This window comes from Anomaloglossus baeobatrachus, chromosome 4 (assembly GCF_048569485.1).
Source record: "Anomaloglossus baeobatrachus isolate aAnoBae1 chromosome 4, aAnoBae1.hap1, whole genome shotgun sequence".
Taxonomy (NCBI): Eukaryota; Metazoa; Chordata; class Amphibia; order Anura; family Aromobatidae; genus Anomaloglossus; species Anomaloglossus baeobatrachus.
Genome location: NC_134356.1, coordinates 55,114,009 through 55,126,975, shown reverse-complemented (window position 1 = coordinate 55,126,975; position 12,967 = coordinate 55,114,009). Strand labels below are relative to the sequence as shown.

Genomic DNA, 12,967 nt, shown 5'->3' with positions numbered 1-12,967 from the left:
GGCCAATAGAAGCGGAGCGGCGGAGATGAGAGGGACGTAAACATCCTGCCCACCTCCTTCCTTCCGCATTGCCAGCGGGACGCAGGTAATCTGTGTTTGTTGGTCCCGGAGTGTCACACGGAGCGATGTGTGCTGCCACGGGAGCGATGAACAACCGGAGCACAGAAGGATGAACGAGATTATGAAAATGAACAACGTGTCAACGATGAACGAGAAGGTGAGTATTTCTGCTCGTTCATAGGTGTCACACGGTACGATATCTCTGACGATGCCGGATGTGCGTCACTAACGACGTGACCCCGATGACATATCGCCAGATATATCGTACCGTGTGACGCCCGCATTAGTCTTGAAAAGCTTGGTAGGCCTCAATATGGCCACTTTTATGGCTGCAAAAAAAGTTGACACCCACACTGGGGGCTTGAACCTGGCTACCATCAAGCCTACCTTCGAGAAAAGGGACAGTCTAGGAGCCCCTGGCCTCAATATGGCCACCTTTATGGCTGCAAAAAAAATTCACACCCATTTTTTCATGTATTGGAAAGTTATTAGGCTGTAAATGCTTTATAATTAGTTAATTAGATTAGGTTATGAGCCTAATGAACAGAAATTAGAATTTAAAAAGACAATTTCATACCAAGACACAGAAGGAATATTGCAGGTTTTTACAGCAGACCTGTTCCCCCGCCATACCCTGCACTTATACTTACACATGGAGCCAATTATGGATCAGAATAAACCGGTCTTAAAATAGCTCCATATTCCAAGAAACACACGTTCAGCCGGTGGAAATGTCAGCTCGGTCTAAGAAGAATGGAGAGAAAGTGGCACTCCATATATTTTTCCTTAGTAACTTTGATCTTATGTAATGATCATTAGAGGTCTTGAAGGGAAATTTTTCTAAAATTTTGAAGTTCAGTTGTGAGAAGAGTTTGGCTCACTTTTCCACAAAAATATCAAGACCTCATTGGTAGTGATGAGTGAGCACTACCATGCTCAGGTGCTTGGTACTAGTTAGTAGCAGTTGGATACTCGGATGGGTGTGACTCTAGTACCCAAGTTTGATGGACTCAAGCATTTTTCCAGAAGATTTCCTAGAGAAATGCTTGAGTCCCCCTTTCCCACTTCCATTATATGTACTGGAGTCACACCCATCCAAACATCCAACTGCTCTTAACAAGTACTGAGCACCTGAGCATGTTAGTGCTCGCTCATCACTAGTTACAAGTACTGAGCACCTGAGCATGGTAGTGCTCTTTCATCACTAGTTACAAGTACTGAGCACCCGAGCATGGTAGTGCTCGCTCATCACTAGTTCTAAGTACTGAGGACCCGAGCATGGTAGTGCTCGCTCATCACTAGTTACAAGTACTGAGGACCCGAGCATGGTAGTGCTCGCTCATCACTAGTTATAAGTACTGAGGACCCGAGCATGGTAGTGCTCGCTCATCACTAGTTATGAATACGGAGCACCCGACCATGGTAGTGCCCGCTCATCACTAGTTACGAGTATCTAGCACTTGAGCATGGTAGTGCCCGTTCATCACTAGTTATTATTAGTGCCGACCACTCGAGCATGGTAGTGCCTGCAACATCACTAGTTACGAGTACCGAGCACCCAAGCATGGTAGTGCCCACTCATCACTAGTTATGAGAACTGAGCACCTAAGCAAGGTATGCTCACTCATCACTAGTTATGAATACCGAGCACCCGAGCATGGTAGTGCCCGCTCATCACTAGATACGAATACCAAGCACCTGAGCATGGTAGTGCCCACTCAACACTAGTTACAAGTGCCGAGCACCCAGGCATGGTAGTGCTCGCTCACCACAATTAATGCGTACCGAGCACCTGAGCATGATAGTGCCCCCTCATCACTACTCAATTGCTACTAATCCTTAGTATGGACCCTTTTTCCAATGAGTTTTTCACATTTCTAGCACGAATTTAGTTTTCATCTCTCCTGTTTGGAGGTACTGAAAATGCTGTTGGAGAAGTATCCTGAAAGTTGAACGTGTCTGTCGCAAATCGATCCCATATGGAAAACATTCCCCCACAAGAACGTGGAGCAAGTTATAAAATGATCTAACGGTGGCGGTTGTCAATATTGTGGGGTCACTAGTACATGTGAAGGATTGGCATGCAAAATATTTCACGCAGTGTCCTCCTAGTCTCTTCTGCCCCAATTCATCAAGGAGTTTCCACCGGAATTTAAAGTTGCGCAAGAAGTTTGCAGCGTTTTACACAAGTTCCGGCCAGCTCATAATTTATAAAACAAAAGTGGCATAAATTACGCAGGCCCCAGGCTGGAATAATATTTGTGGTCGAAACACTCGGCAGTTCAAGATGTGCCAAATTCATTAAGAGATGGCACGACCCTAATGGATTTGGTGCATCTTAATCCTGTTCTCCCTTTTTTAAGACCGGAGAAGACAAATCGGGGCCTTCTACTTTACATAATAGGGAACATGGGAGCAAAAATACAATATTTAGTCCATAGTAAAATCTTGATGGTTCGTGTCAGTTTGGGGGAAAGTTTGATTGAATGTATAAAGGCAATGTTTTCTCTGAGTTTTTTGAGGAGTTAAAAACAATGAGTATTTCAAGTGGAAACCTTTTCAGAAAACATTTCTTTTTTGGGCAATTTTTCTTTTTCTCAAGTGAATTTCAAGAGGTTGTTTTATGGATTTTGGAAAAGTTTTTTTCCTGAAATGTTTTTTGGGGGTTTTTTTCAGCCTTTTAATACTGCCTTGTTTTTTTTTCCAGTTTGCATTTTTCAGGAAAAATCAAAAATCCTCAGCTCAACAGCAAAGAGGATTTCCCATAGAAAAGAATAAAAACAGTTTTTGAAGCATGTTTGAAAGGGGTTTTGAAGAGGATTTTGGAGAAGACTGACACCCAAAAAAGTCCTCAAACAACTACCTTGTTTTTCCAAAAATAAGACACTGCCTTATTATTTTTTTTGCCCCGAAAAAAACACTAGGGCTTATTTTTGGGGTAGGGTTTTTCCTGGGAAAACGCAGTTGAAGATAAGTTCACCCCCCAAAAAAGTAGACTCCCCTTCTGAGGAGAATCATACTTACCAGACCCTGGACAATTGCGTGGCTCCCAGGTCCTCGTGACATCTTCAGCAGGTGCTCCCAGCAGGTATGCTCCACGCGGTCCTCCTCTGCTTCTGGCTGAGACACTCACGTACATCAGATCACACACACTCATGCACACATACACATCAGATCACACACACAATCACATATCAGATCGCACACACACACTCACCACATCTGGTGATACCAACTTCTTCTGGCCGGCAGGGGAAGATGAGACGTAGTGCAGTGGAGCGCGAAGACCTGCGGTTGAAAGCATTGATCCATTCTACAGCTGAGTCCTCCATGCATTCCACCTCAGGTCCTCGCACTCCACTGTACTGCGTACCAGGTTCCCCTGCCGGCCAGAATCAGTCGGTATCGCCAGATGTGGTGAGTGTGGGTGTGCGTTCTGATGTGTGATTGTGTGTGTGTGCAATCTGATGTGTGTGTGTGTGTGTGTGTTGGTGTGCGATCTGATGTTGTTGTGCAATCTGATGTGTGTGTTCCACCACAGGTCCTCCCGTTTGGCATCTGGTGAGTATGATTGTGGGGTCTTCTTCCTTCTCTCTTTTGCGGGCATCTGCTTTCTATAATGAAGTGTCCTGCAGTATTCTTTAACTTTTTTAGCTGCATGGACATGTCATTATTGAAACGCGATTAGAGCTTATTTTCGGGGTAGGGCTTATATTTAAGCCTTGCTTCGAAAATGCTGAAAATTCCTGCTAGGGCTTATTTTTGGGGGAGGACTTATTTTTGAAAAAACAGGGATATGTATGAACATAGCCTTACTCTGCTTTCTCGACAATATAAAAAAAATCACTCTTGTTATTATGAGGTCTACTACTGGAAAATTTGGGGTTTATCGGGAGTATATAGAAAGTTCTGTAGTTCTTCAACTATAATAAGATCTCTCAAGCAAGAGCCATGATGTTCTCTTCAGCTCCTGGCTTTGAAGAACAGCTCCTGTAAGGCTTATCAGTCCTTAAAATATAATTAACGAGCTATTACATAATAACTACTACTGGGTGGCAATTTTTCTTGGAAAATAGGAATTTTACTGGGACTGTTTGACTTTTAGCAGAGGAATTCGACTTCACAAATCTTTGACCAAGAGTTGGCATAAGCCAACTTGACTTGAGTTTTCACAAGAAAACATTTCGTATAGAAATTTTCCAGATAAAAAAAACAAGATCCATGCTCTCAGTGTGACACAATTCCATAGAAGTCTGTCCTCACCATCCTAATGATGCATGACATACATGCCAGGCAATGCGGTCATTTGCGTACATTACTTTAGTTTTTCATTCTTCATCGTTGCCTCTGTCGTTACTCTTTATCGTCCTTACAATCTGCTGGTAACTTCCTGGATAATTAGCCGTTCTCTGTTTCTATTCAGAACGTATAGACGTCTAGTGGACTGGAGATAATAGATGTATGTGGCACTTTTGTTGTATGTAGACATAGCAAGGACCAGGCTTCCTGTGCCCTGACAAATAACAATTTTGGGTTGGAATGAGTGCACCGCTATGTCAACATTAGACAATTAGCTTATGTGAAAATGATGAGTATGCCATACCAAGCGGGTGCCTCGTTAAGTGCGTAGAACACAATAGTGCCATGTTCAATGGAATGTATGAGTATTGCAGACAAACAATAACCACAGAACACTCAAAAATTAATAATTTTAACCAATTTTTGGGGGACTATTTTAAGGTCACTTTAATTTTTTCGATTTCACCATGATTTGAACAAATCTGTAAGTCAACGGGTAAAATTGAATTTTAGTGGGAAGCTCTTCCTTTCTGGACTTGGGCCACGTTCACACATTCAGTATTTGGTCAGTATTTTACCTCAGTATTTGTAAGCCAAAGCCAGGAGTGGAGCAATTAGAGGAAAAGTATAATAGAAACACGAGCACCACTTCTGTATTGTTCACCCCCTCCTGGTTTTGGCTACAAATACTGACGTAAAATACTGTACGTGTAACCATGGCCCAAGGCTCAGTCTTCTTGCTGAATTTTCGAAGCAGAAACTGGACCGAAACACCAAGTTTTTAAGTAGCTTTTGAGGAGGATTTGGGCTATGCGCACACAGAGCCAACTTTTCCCAAACAAAGACCCTTCAGTAAAATGCTGGTGGTAATATCCTTAGATTCATAAAATCATAGAATGGTAAAGTTGGAAGGGACCTCAAGGGCCATCGGGTCCAACCCCCTGTAAGTGCAGGTTTTCCTAAATCATCCCAGCTATATATTTATCTAGTTTTCGCTTGAAGATTTCCATTGATGGAGAGCTCACAACCTCCTGTAGTAGACTGTTGCACTCCCTGACTGCACTCACTGTCAGAACGTTTTTCCTAATATCTAATCTGAATCTCCTTCCTTTAAGTTTCATCCCATTGCTTCTTGTACTTCCTTGTGCTAATGAGAATAGGGTAGTTCCCTCTGTACTGTGACCTCCTTTCAGATATTTGTAGGCCGCTATTAAGTCTCCTCTCGGCGTTCTCTTTTTCAAACTAAACATCCCTATTTCTTTTAGCCATTCTTCCTATGACATAGTTTGCAGACCTTCTACCATCTTGGTAGAAGGTCTGCAGCTGCTTTACCGGCGGTGTTGCTGTTGTTCTTGCAGCTGATCCGCTATGTGTTTTGTTCTGTGTTGTGAAGTATGAGCATGTAATTTCTTTTAACTGATTCAGTGTTTCTGGACCGTGTAGGGGAATAAAAAGGAGTAACATAAAACAGAACATGTGCACAGCAATGCCGCCTTGACATTGCTGTGCATCATGTTAATTTTATAGGGCACTTTTACCACCTGAAAAATGCATTGTGTGCACGTAACATAATGCTGATCAGACCCAACCTGGAATATTTTGTAGGTAGTGAGCTCTCCATCAATGGAAATCTTCAAGCAGGACCTAAATAAACACATAGCTGGGATGATTTAGGAAAACTTGCACTTGCAGGGGGTTGGACCCGATGGCCCTTGTGGTCTCTTCCAACTCTACCACTCTATGAATTTACCCTGGAGAGTATCTGCTCAATTTTTGCTCCAAAAACTCCTAAAATACCCTCATACCTCTCATATGAGAGGTATCTTTTGTGAAATTCAGCAACAAATCCAAAGTGCAAAAATAGCAATCATGTGGATTTCTTTGTGAAAATTCTGTGGATTTACCCTAGATTATCCTTTGAACAGGAGCCATCTCAGCCCACACTCCCATACAAAGGCGAACTTGCTTGGCCTAGCACGCCTTTGTTTTCCATGAGAAAGCTGACGACTGATATGTCGGTCAGCAGCTTATATCAGAGCGAACAATGTAATCGGCAGTCTGAAATTGGACATGCCCAGTCAATATCTCTCCCGACCATCGATCAGCCAGCACCCCCTTACACTGTCGGCCAAATGTGTTGATATTGGGGAAATGTAGCACTTAGATACCAATTATCTCTGTGTACTTCAAACCAGCGTGGGGACAATCCCCCCAAAAATTGTGTTGCTCACTATTTGATCCTATATCAATCTTCTACATGTAGTAAAATCTAACTAAAATAGTAACATATTAGAGCAATAATAGCTTTATAACGGCCATAAAATCTGCTTCAAATCCCAAAGACTTCTAGAGAAAGTTATAAGATGTGCCAACAAGTCATAAAGCACATTCAGGAGGTAAAATAAAAGAGATGTAAGATGACCCCATAAACTCATTGGACAATGGTTTATAGATAGGAAATTCATTATCGACAGTCAGGGTCACATTCTGGAAACTACTCCCATAATTATGTCCTAGTATCACTTGGTTTTCATCAGTGGTGTTCATAAGGTTGGGAGAGGCGCATTCGAAAATCTAAAATATGGCCCTCTACAGTTGCTTCTTCATTACAATCACATCGGTATTATTGAGCAAAGTGATATGTCTCTGGTGGGTCGGATTTCCCCCTTTCTTTCGGAGAACAAAGAGCAGATAAAGGAGCACCCATGTAAACAAAGCTTCGTTAGCGAGATAAGACCGCCTCGGCCTTCAAGCTCACCAGACATAAAGGCCACAAAAAAATAGTGTTATGGAATATAATATGTGTTTTGACTGGCCTGACATTCCAGTCATTCTTCATCTTCATTCAAAGGTATCTTGTAGAAGATGTCTACTCCTTTTCTACTTGCTATGGTTGAAGATTATGGATCCCGTTTCCTCACTAACTAGAGATGGAACTCCCTCGCTGTTTAACCTAACGTATATGTCATATGTAAAGTGATGGTATAAATACAACGTATATGTCACACTATTAGGCTGGAAAATAATATTCTGTTACTAAATCCTACCAGTGGTTTGTTGAAAAAACCCATCCAAGAACTGTGATTCTTTCTCGTTTCTTCTCATTTAGTAACTGTTTATTTTTGCTTTATACTTAAAGTTAAGTAACCATATTCTCTTCTTTTTCCTTAGATATTCCAAGAAGCATCAGTCTCACAGAGAAAGAGTTGAAGGAAGCACAATTGCTTAGTGACAACGATGCTTCCCAACTGAGTCCTTCTGGAAGTTGTTCAAAGGGGGCTCAACTGTTTCACCGACGTCGTCAACGGATAAAAGCTTTTGAGGAAAAGAAACTTGCACAACAATCTGGAGCTCAACATGGTATAAAACTTTCTGATTTGAAAAAGACAGAACTTCAGTTTGGCTCTCAGAAGCACTCACATTTCTTCAGTATGGAAGAGACTTCCACCAACCATGAAAGTACAGGTGGAACCGATGATATGTTGGGAGATGAGACCAAAGAAAGTGATTTCCTTCCTATAGATAAACGAGCACCTTCACCAAGTGCTTCAGAGGAAGACCATCAAGGACCTCTTAGTGCATATCTCAAGGAAACTTTAATGGTTTCCAACTCTAACACTAATGGTTTAGTAATAGAAACTAACCAAGAAGCAGAAACTCCTGTGAAGAAAGAACAAAATGGCTCACCAAACACACAATACTGTGAAGTTCAATTAACATTCTCAAAACCAATATCAGTAGCTAACCGAACAGCTAAACCTTTTGGAGGTCAATCATCTGCCAAGAGAAATGTGTCTTCTTCAGAAAAAAGTCCTACGATTGACCTTCCACCACCCCCTACTTATGCAGAAACGTTATCAAGTCCTCCACCAGTTTCACGTGTTCGATCTCCTCCTGCTTACTCAGCTTTATATCCCATAGAGCCAGCACATATTACTCCTGTCCAGCAAGGGATTAACCATGGAGAAACAAGACTTGCACCTCAGCCAAAGACCGGTATTCTAGAGACTATAGCAGCACGTAAGGGACCTAAGAAATCAATGTTCACATTTATTGAAAAGCCAAAGATGGCACCTAACCCAGACCTCCTCTCAATGGTGCAAACTGCAGATGAGAGACGAAAACATAGGGACCATCAAAGAGAGTTATCAACTGAAGATGAGCCATTTGCACTTGGCGCAGAAGCTTCAAATTTTCTTAATAAGTCACCCAATGCAACAAACAATGCTAACCAAGCTGATACAATACACGATTGGTCATCCAGTCTAAAGTCCCCGGGTATTAGTCCAAAGCCACCACTTACGCCAGTGCAAGCCCTTTCTGAGGATAAAGGGAAAGGTGCAGAACTTTTTGCAAGGAGACAGTCTAGAATGGAACGATTTGTGGTAGAAAACACTATACCATCAGACTCCATTCGATCTCCTTCTCCTGCAATGTCTTTGCCACCATCTTGGAGATTTGCCTCAAAAACACCACCTCCTTCAATTATTCAACCCAAAAACAACCAAAGATCACCTAAGCTGCCTGCATCTACACCTGTAACTAATACTGCCTCAGAGAGCGTGCAATCTCAAAAGGAACTTGAAATATCTAAACGCCAGCCATATCAACTTCAGTCTTCTTTGTTTATCCTCTCACCAACTAAAGATCCTATGAGTAGTCTTCCCAAAGCTGCACCTCCACCCAAGCCCATGGTGCTTGAATCGCATCGATTTAACAGGCAAACATCATGCCCAACCTCCCCGGTGGTTCCTTCACCTACTATGTATTCTCCAACCTACTTCCAGTCTATCCGATCACCTTCTTCTGTCAATATGTCACCATCTCCAGCACCTGATACTCCTCCCAGCTATGGAAGACGGACACCAACCAACCATGCTTCTCCATTATCCCCGGTTCCCTTCTCCAATACAATGGTTTCATCACCTCGAAACAAGACTGTAATACAAGCTCCTCGGCCAACATTTTCTGCCAAAAACGCAGGCCTTGAATCACAGGTGTGGAAACCTTCTCCATATTACAAATAATTTTGTTGATCTACTGTGAAAGTTAGGAGTATTAGTAGTGGTAATGTCTTTGGTATTGAGACCAAAGAAGGTGAGATAGTGCTCTATCTAAACAAAAACTCAAAACATATAAATGACATAGTCAGACCTTTTTCTTGAGATACAAATGATAACGGAACAGCAACATATATGTAAAATATTTCATGAAAGACACTCAACCTTCTACTTTCTGCTTGGACTTCTCAAGTTCTCCGCCTTTCTTCATCTATCACATCTTCTGGCTATTTTGATTTCTTGCTTTCTCCTATTTGATTATTTATGCACTTTTTGCTATGGGTATGTTAAAGAAAATGCTTCTGTATGATTGAGATTTCTTTGCGTGTGTATGTATGCTTCAGACTCTTATTTTGCATCATTTTATTCTTCTTCATAAATGTTACATCTTACACTCAATCTGATCTCATCAATAGTTTTCAAATTACATAGATTTTAAGACTTACATAGATATATAGTCCCTTATGTTTATGGGTTGTTTTTCCCTACACCATGTTATATACACACAATTGTCCAAGATCTATTACGAGCCAGGGCCAGATCAAGGCGTTTGGTGCCCTGGGCTAAGAAGGTACATGGCGTTCCCAACTACTTGAGTGGTGTAATGATCATTTTACAGTTCAGACCAGATTGTATCACATATCATATGATAGTTGGGTATGTTCTCTGGTTGATGACAAAGTGGAAGAGTGGACTAAAGTGTAACAGCACTTCAACAAACTTTTGCTGATGTCTAGAAGTTTTGTTTGATGGGATCCAGTTGCCGACCACCAAAAGCCCCATAAAATCAAATGTTTGGACATGTCTCCTATGAGTTTAAGAACTTTTGTGAAAATGCAGTTAATTTTGAAAGGGAACCTGTCAAGTGCAAAATGCACCTAGAACCACGAGCAGTTCTGGGTGCATATTTCTAATCCCTGCCTAACCGTCCCTGTATACATTAGCATAGATAAAAAGATCTTTAGAAAAAGTATTTCTATAGATCCTTTATGATATGCTAAAGAGGCCAGGGACTAGTCACAAAGGTGTTATATCCCCTGACTAGTCTGCCCTCTTAGCATCTTAGCACGCTCACAAGGGCCCACAGGGGCACACTAACATGACATTCAATGCCCATTGTCTAGTATCATCAGTGGTGACGTGCGTACCTGTGTCTATTGTCACTGCATTAGACGCCGAGCTTAGGGTCAGTGCACATGATCAGAATGCCCATACTTCCGGTCATGCGCACTATGAAGCCGCGTCCTGGCTTTGGACAGGTGTAGTGCACATGACAAGTAGTGCCGGGACTTCTGATCATGAGCACTGCCGGTGTTCTGAAGCAATGACAACGGACAAAGGTATGCACATCACTGCTGTTGCTACAATTCCAGACCCTAGTAGTGATATATACCAGTCGAAGAAAGTTGGTCCCTGTTAACGATTTGTCGATGCTATCTAGACAAGTAGAGATGTCTACACATGTATGGGGTTCCTTTACATTGCTGTCTATGGGAGTATCTGTAATTCACATAGACCTCAGTGAATGCGGTCCAACTCTCCTATATGTTGTTGGGTCATGTGGGGTCCAGGTCCCATATGTGAGATGAGGACCCCACAAATTATTTTTTTGCTTGAGTGTCTACCCAACCCAATCCTTAATCCAGCTCTTGTCTGCTGTTATTGAGCAAACAACCCCCTTATTCATCATCATAAATGCTTACGTACAAGCGGTAATAACAAACCGTACGACACTCACATAAAATATGAAAAACCAGAAGACATATAATCATGGCACGACCTTCACAAGAACTCCACAATGTGACATTGCCAAAACCATAAATCTTACACAGAACTCCATGTCTGTCAAGGTAATGGCAGCAGAGTTGTTTATCCGTAAAAGAACATCTTACGGGAAAGTCACATTCATGTCATCTGTTACTTCTCCGAGGATGAAAAATTTCATGCAAATTTTAAGTATAAAAATAGATCTGAAGATTCAGGATGAAACGAGGTAGCCACGTGTGCAATAATCTATTGCTAGACAACAAAATAGTCTGTCTCAGGATATTTTCACTATGTGACACCGATTTATTAAGATGGGCATTTTTCTTGCTGGTCTTGATAAGGGGGCGGTAAAGTCAGGCACTCCTGATTCATTCAGAGTTGACCACCTACCCAATATTCCTATTGGGTCAGGAGTAAGATTTGTGGCATAATGAATGCCGCCGATCAATATGAATTAGATTAGCATCTGTAGCACCCAGGGGGCAGGGGTTGTCAGGCACGGAGTGTCTCGTACATGCGTTACTCGTCACCGGGCTGGTGTGATGATTCGGGATGTCGCAGTGGCCTGCCGAGCTTCGTGCCCCGAGGTGTACACCAATAAGGAGGGAAGATTATGGGGATAGTACTAGGATGAATGTCATGACACCACCTGTGGTACGCGGCCAGGGATTTAGTCGCCGCTGCTGTCGCTGTTCACTGGGGCGGATGGTAGTAGCAGCTAGAGATGGTATTGCTCCCCACAGGTGGAGTGGGCCCTTGGGAGGATGATGAGGGGAGTAGTGATGGCAGTTAAGAGCCGAGCCAAGGGGTGGCGGTGCCGGTAATCAAGAGTCAGAGTCAATTGCTGTGGTTCCAGGTGTCTTTACTCACTCTTTGTGCTGTGCCGCTCGCCCAGATAGTACTGGTCAGCTGCTGTGATGGGCTCCGTCGACCCCGGATAAGTTAGGGGAAGTCACCAGTGTTTGAAAGAAGAAAGTCCTTTTTCAGAGTTGCCCTTCCCGCTGTGAGGAACCTTGGCTGAGCGTTCAACTCCCAGCCCCAGTGAAGACAAGAGAAGATGGAGGTGATGGTGTTGTGCCCCAGAACTGATGTCCCGGGTAGACTGACCAGTGATTGTGTGAGTGTGCTCCTACTTCTACCCCCAGTGGAACCCGCCCCCAGGTGGCTGGCTTCAGTGACCGGGGAAGTCCCATGACTCATGATGGCCAAACCCCTGCCTCCTCTGAGCCATTCTACCCCCCTTCCCCGGGAGAAGGCTCCTGAGATTTATGGAAAGTGTGAATGTGGAACACTGGTGATTAACTCCCTCCTTACCCGAGGCGAATATCGCACCTAAAATAAGGGGAAATACTCTGTGGCGACTGAAGCTTCAGGGGCGCCACACATCCACCTGGCCATCCTTCCCCAGATCTGCCTACTTTGCCTGAAGAGGGTGAAAATAATGTGAGAACACCAAAAGTCATCAAACTTTAGTGTAGTCTTGCGTCTCGGGATAATTTTTCAACTTTTCAGATCTTTTTTACTTTTTTACGGTGGAATTCTTTGTTTACTTGTCCTTTATTGTATCTTGTATATTCATTGCATCTTGATAGCCCCTGAAACGTATGATGGACAGATCCATATACCTCCATTCAGCAGAAAGGGCCTATTATGCCCTCATTCAATGCCATCCACTTTTTTGCCTAGTAGAAACTGAAGCCAGCTGTACCATTCCAGTGGCATTCTATAAAAAAAAAAACAACATATACCGGTATTCATCAGTCTTCCATTAGACATATACA

The 12,967-nt window shown here is 42.7% G+C and overlaps 1 protein-coding gene across 2 annotated transcripts in view; it reads left to right on the top strand.

Moving 5' to 3' along the window:
- SYNPO (synaptopodin) overlaps window positions 1-12,967 on the top strand; it is a 154,027-nt gene that overhangs the window by 114,792 nt on the left and 26,268 nt on the right. For both annotated transcript variants that reach the window (XM_075344345.1, XM_075344346.1), the window contains one exon: window positions 7,531-9,356. In XM_075344345.1, coding sequence (XP_075200460.1) covers window positions 7,531-9,356 — 1,826 coding nt within the window. The remainder of the gene's footprint in view (window positions 1-7,530; window positions 9,357-12,967) is intronic.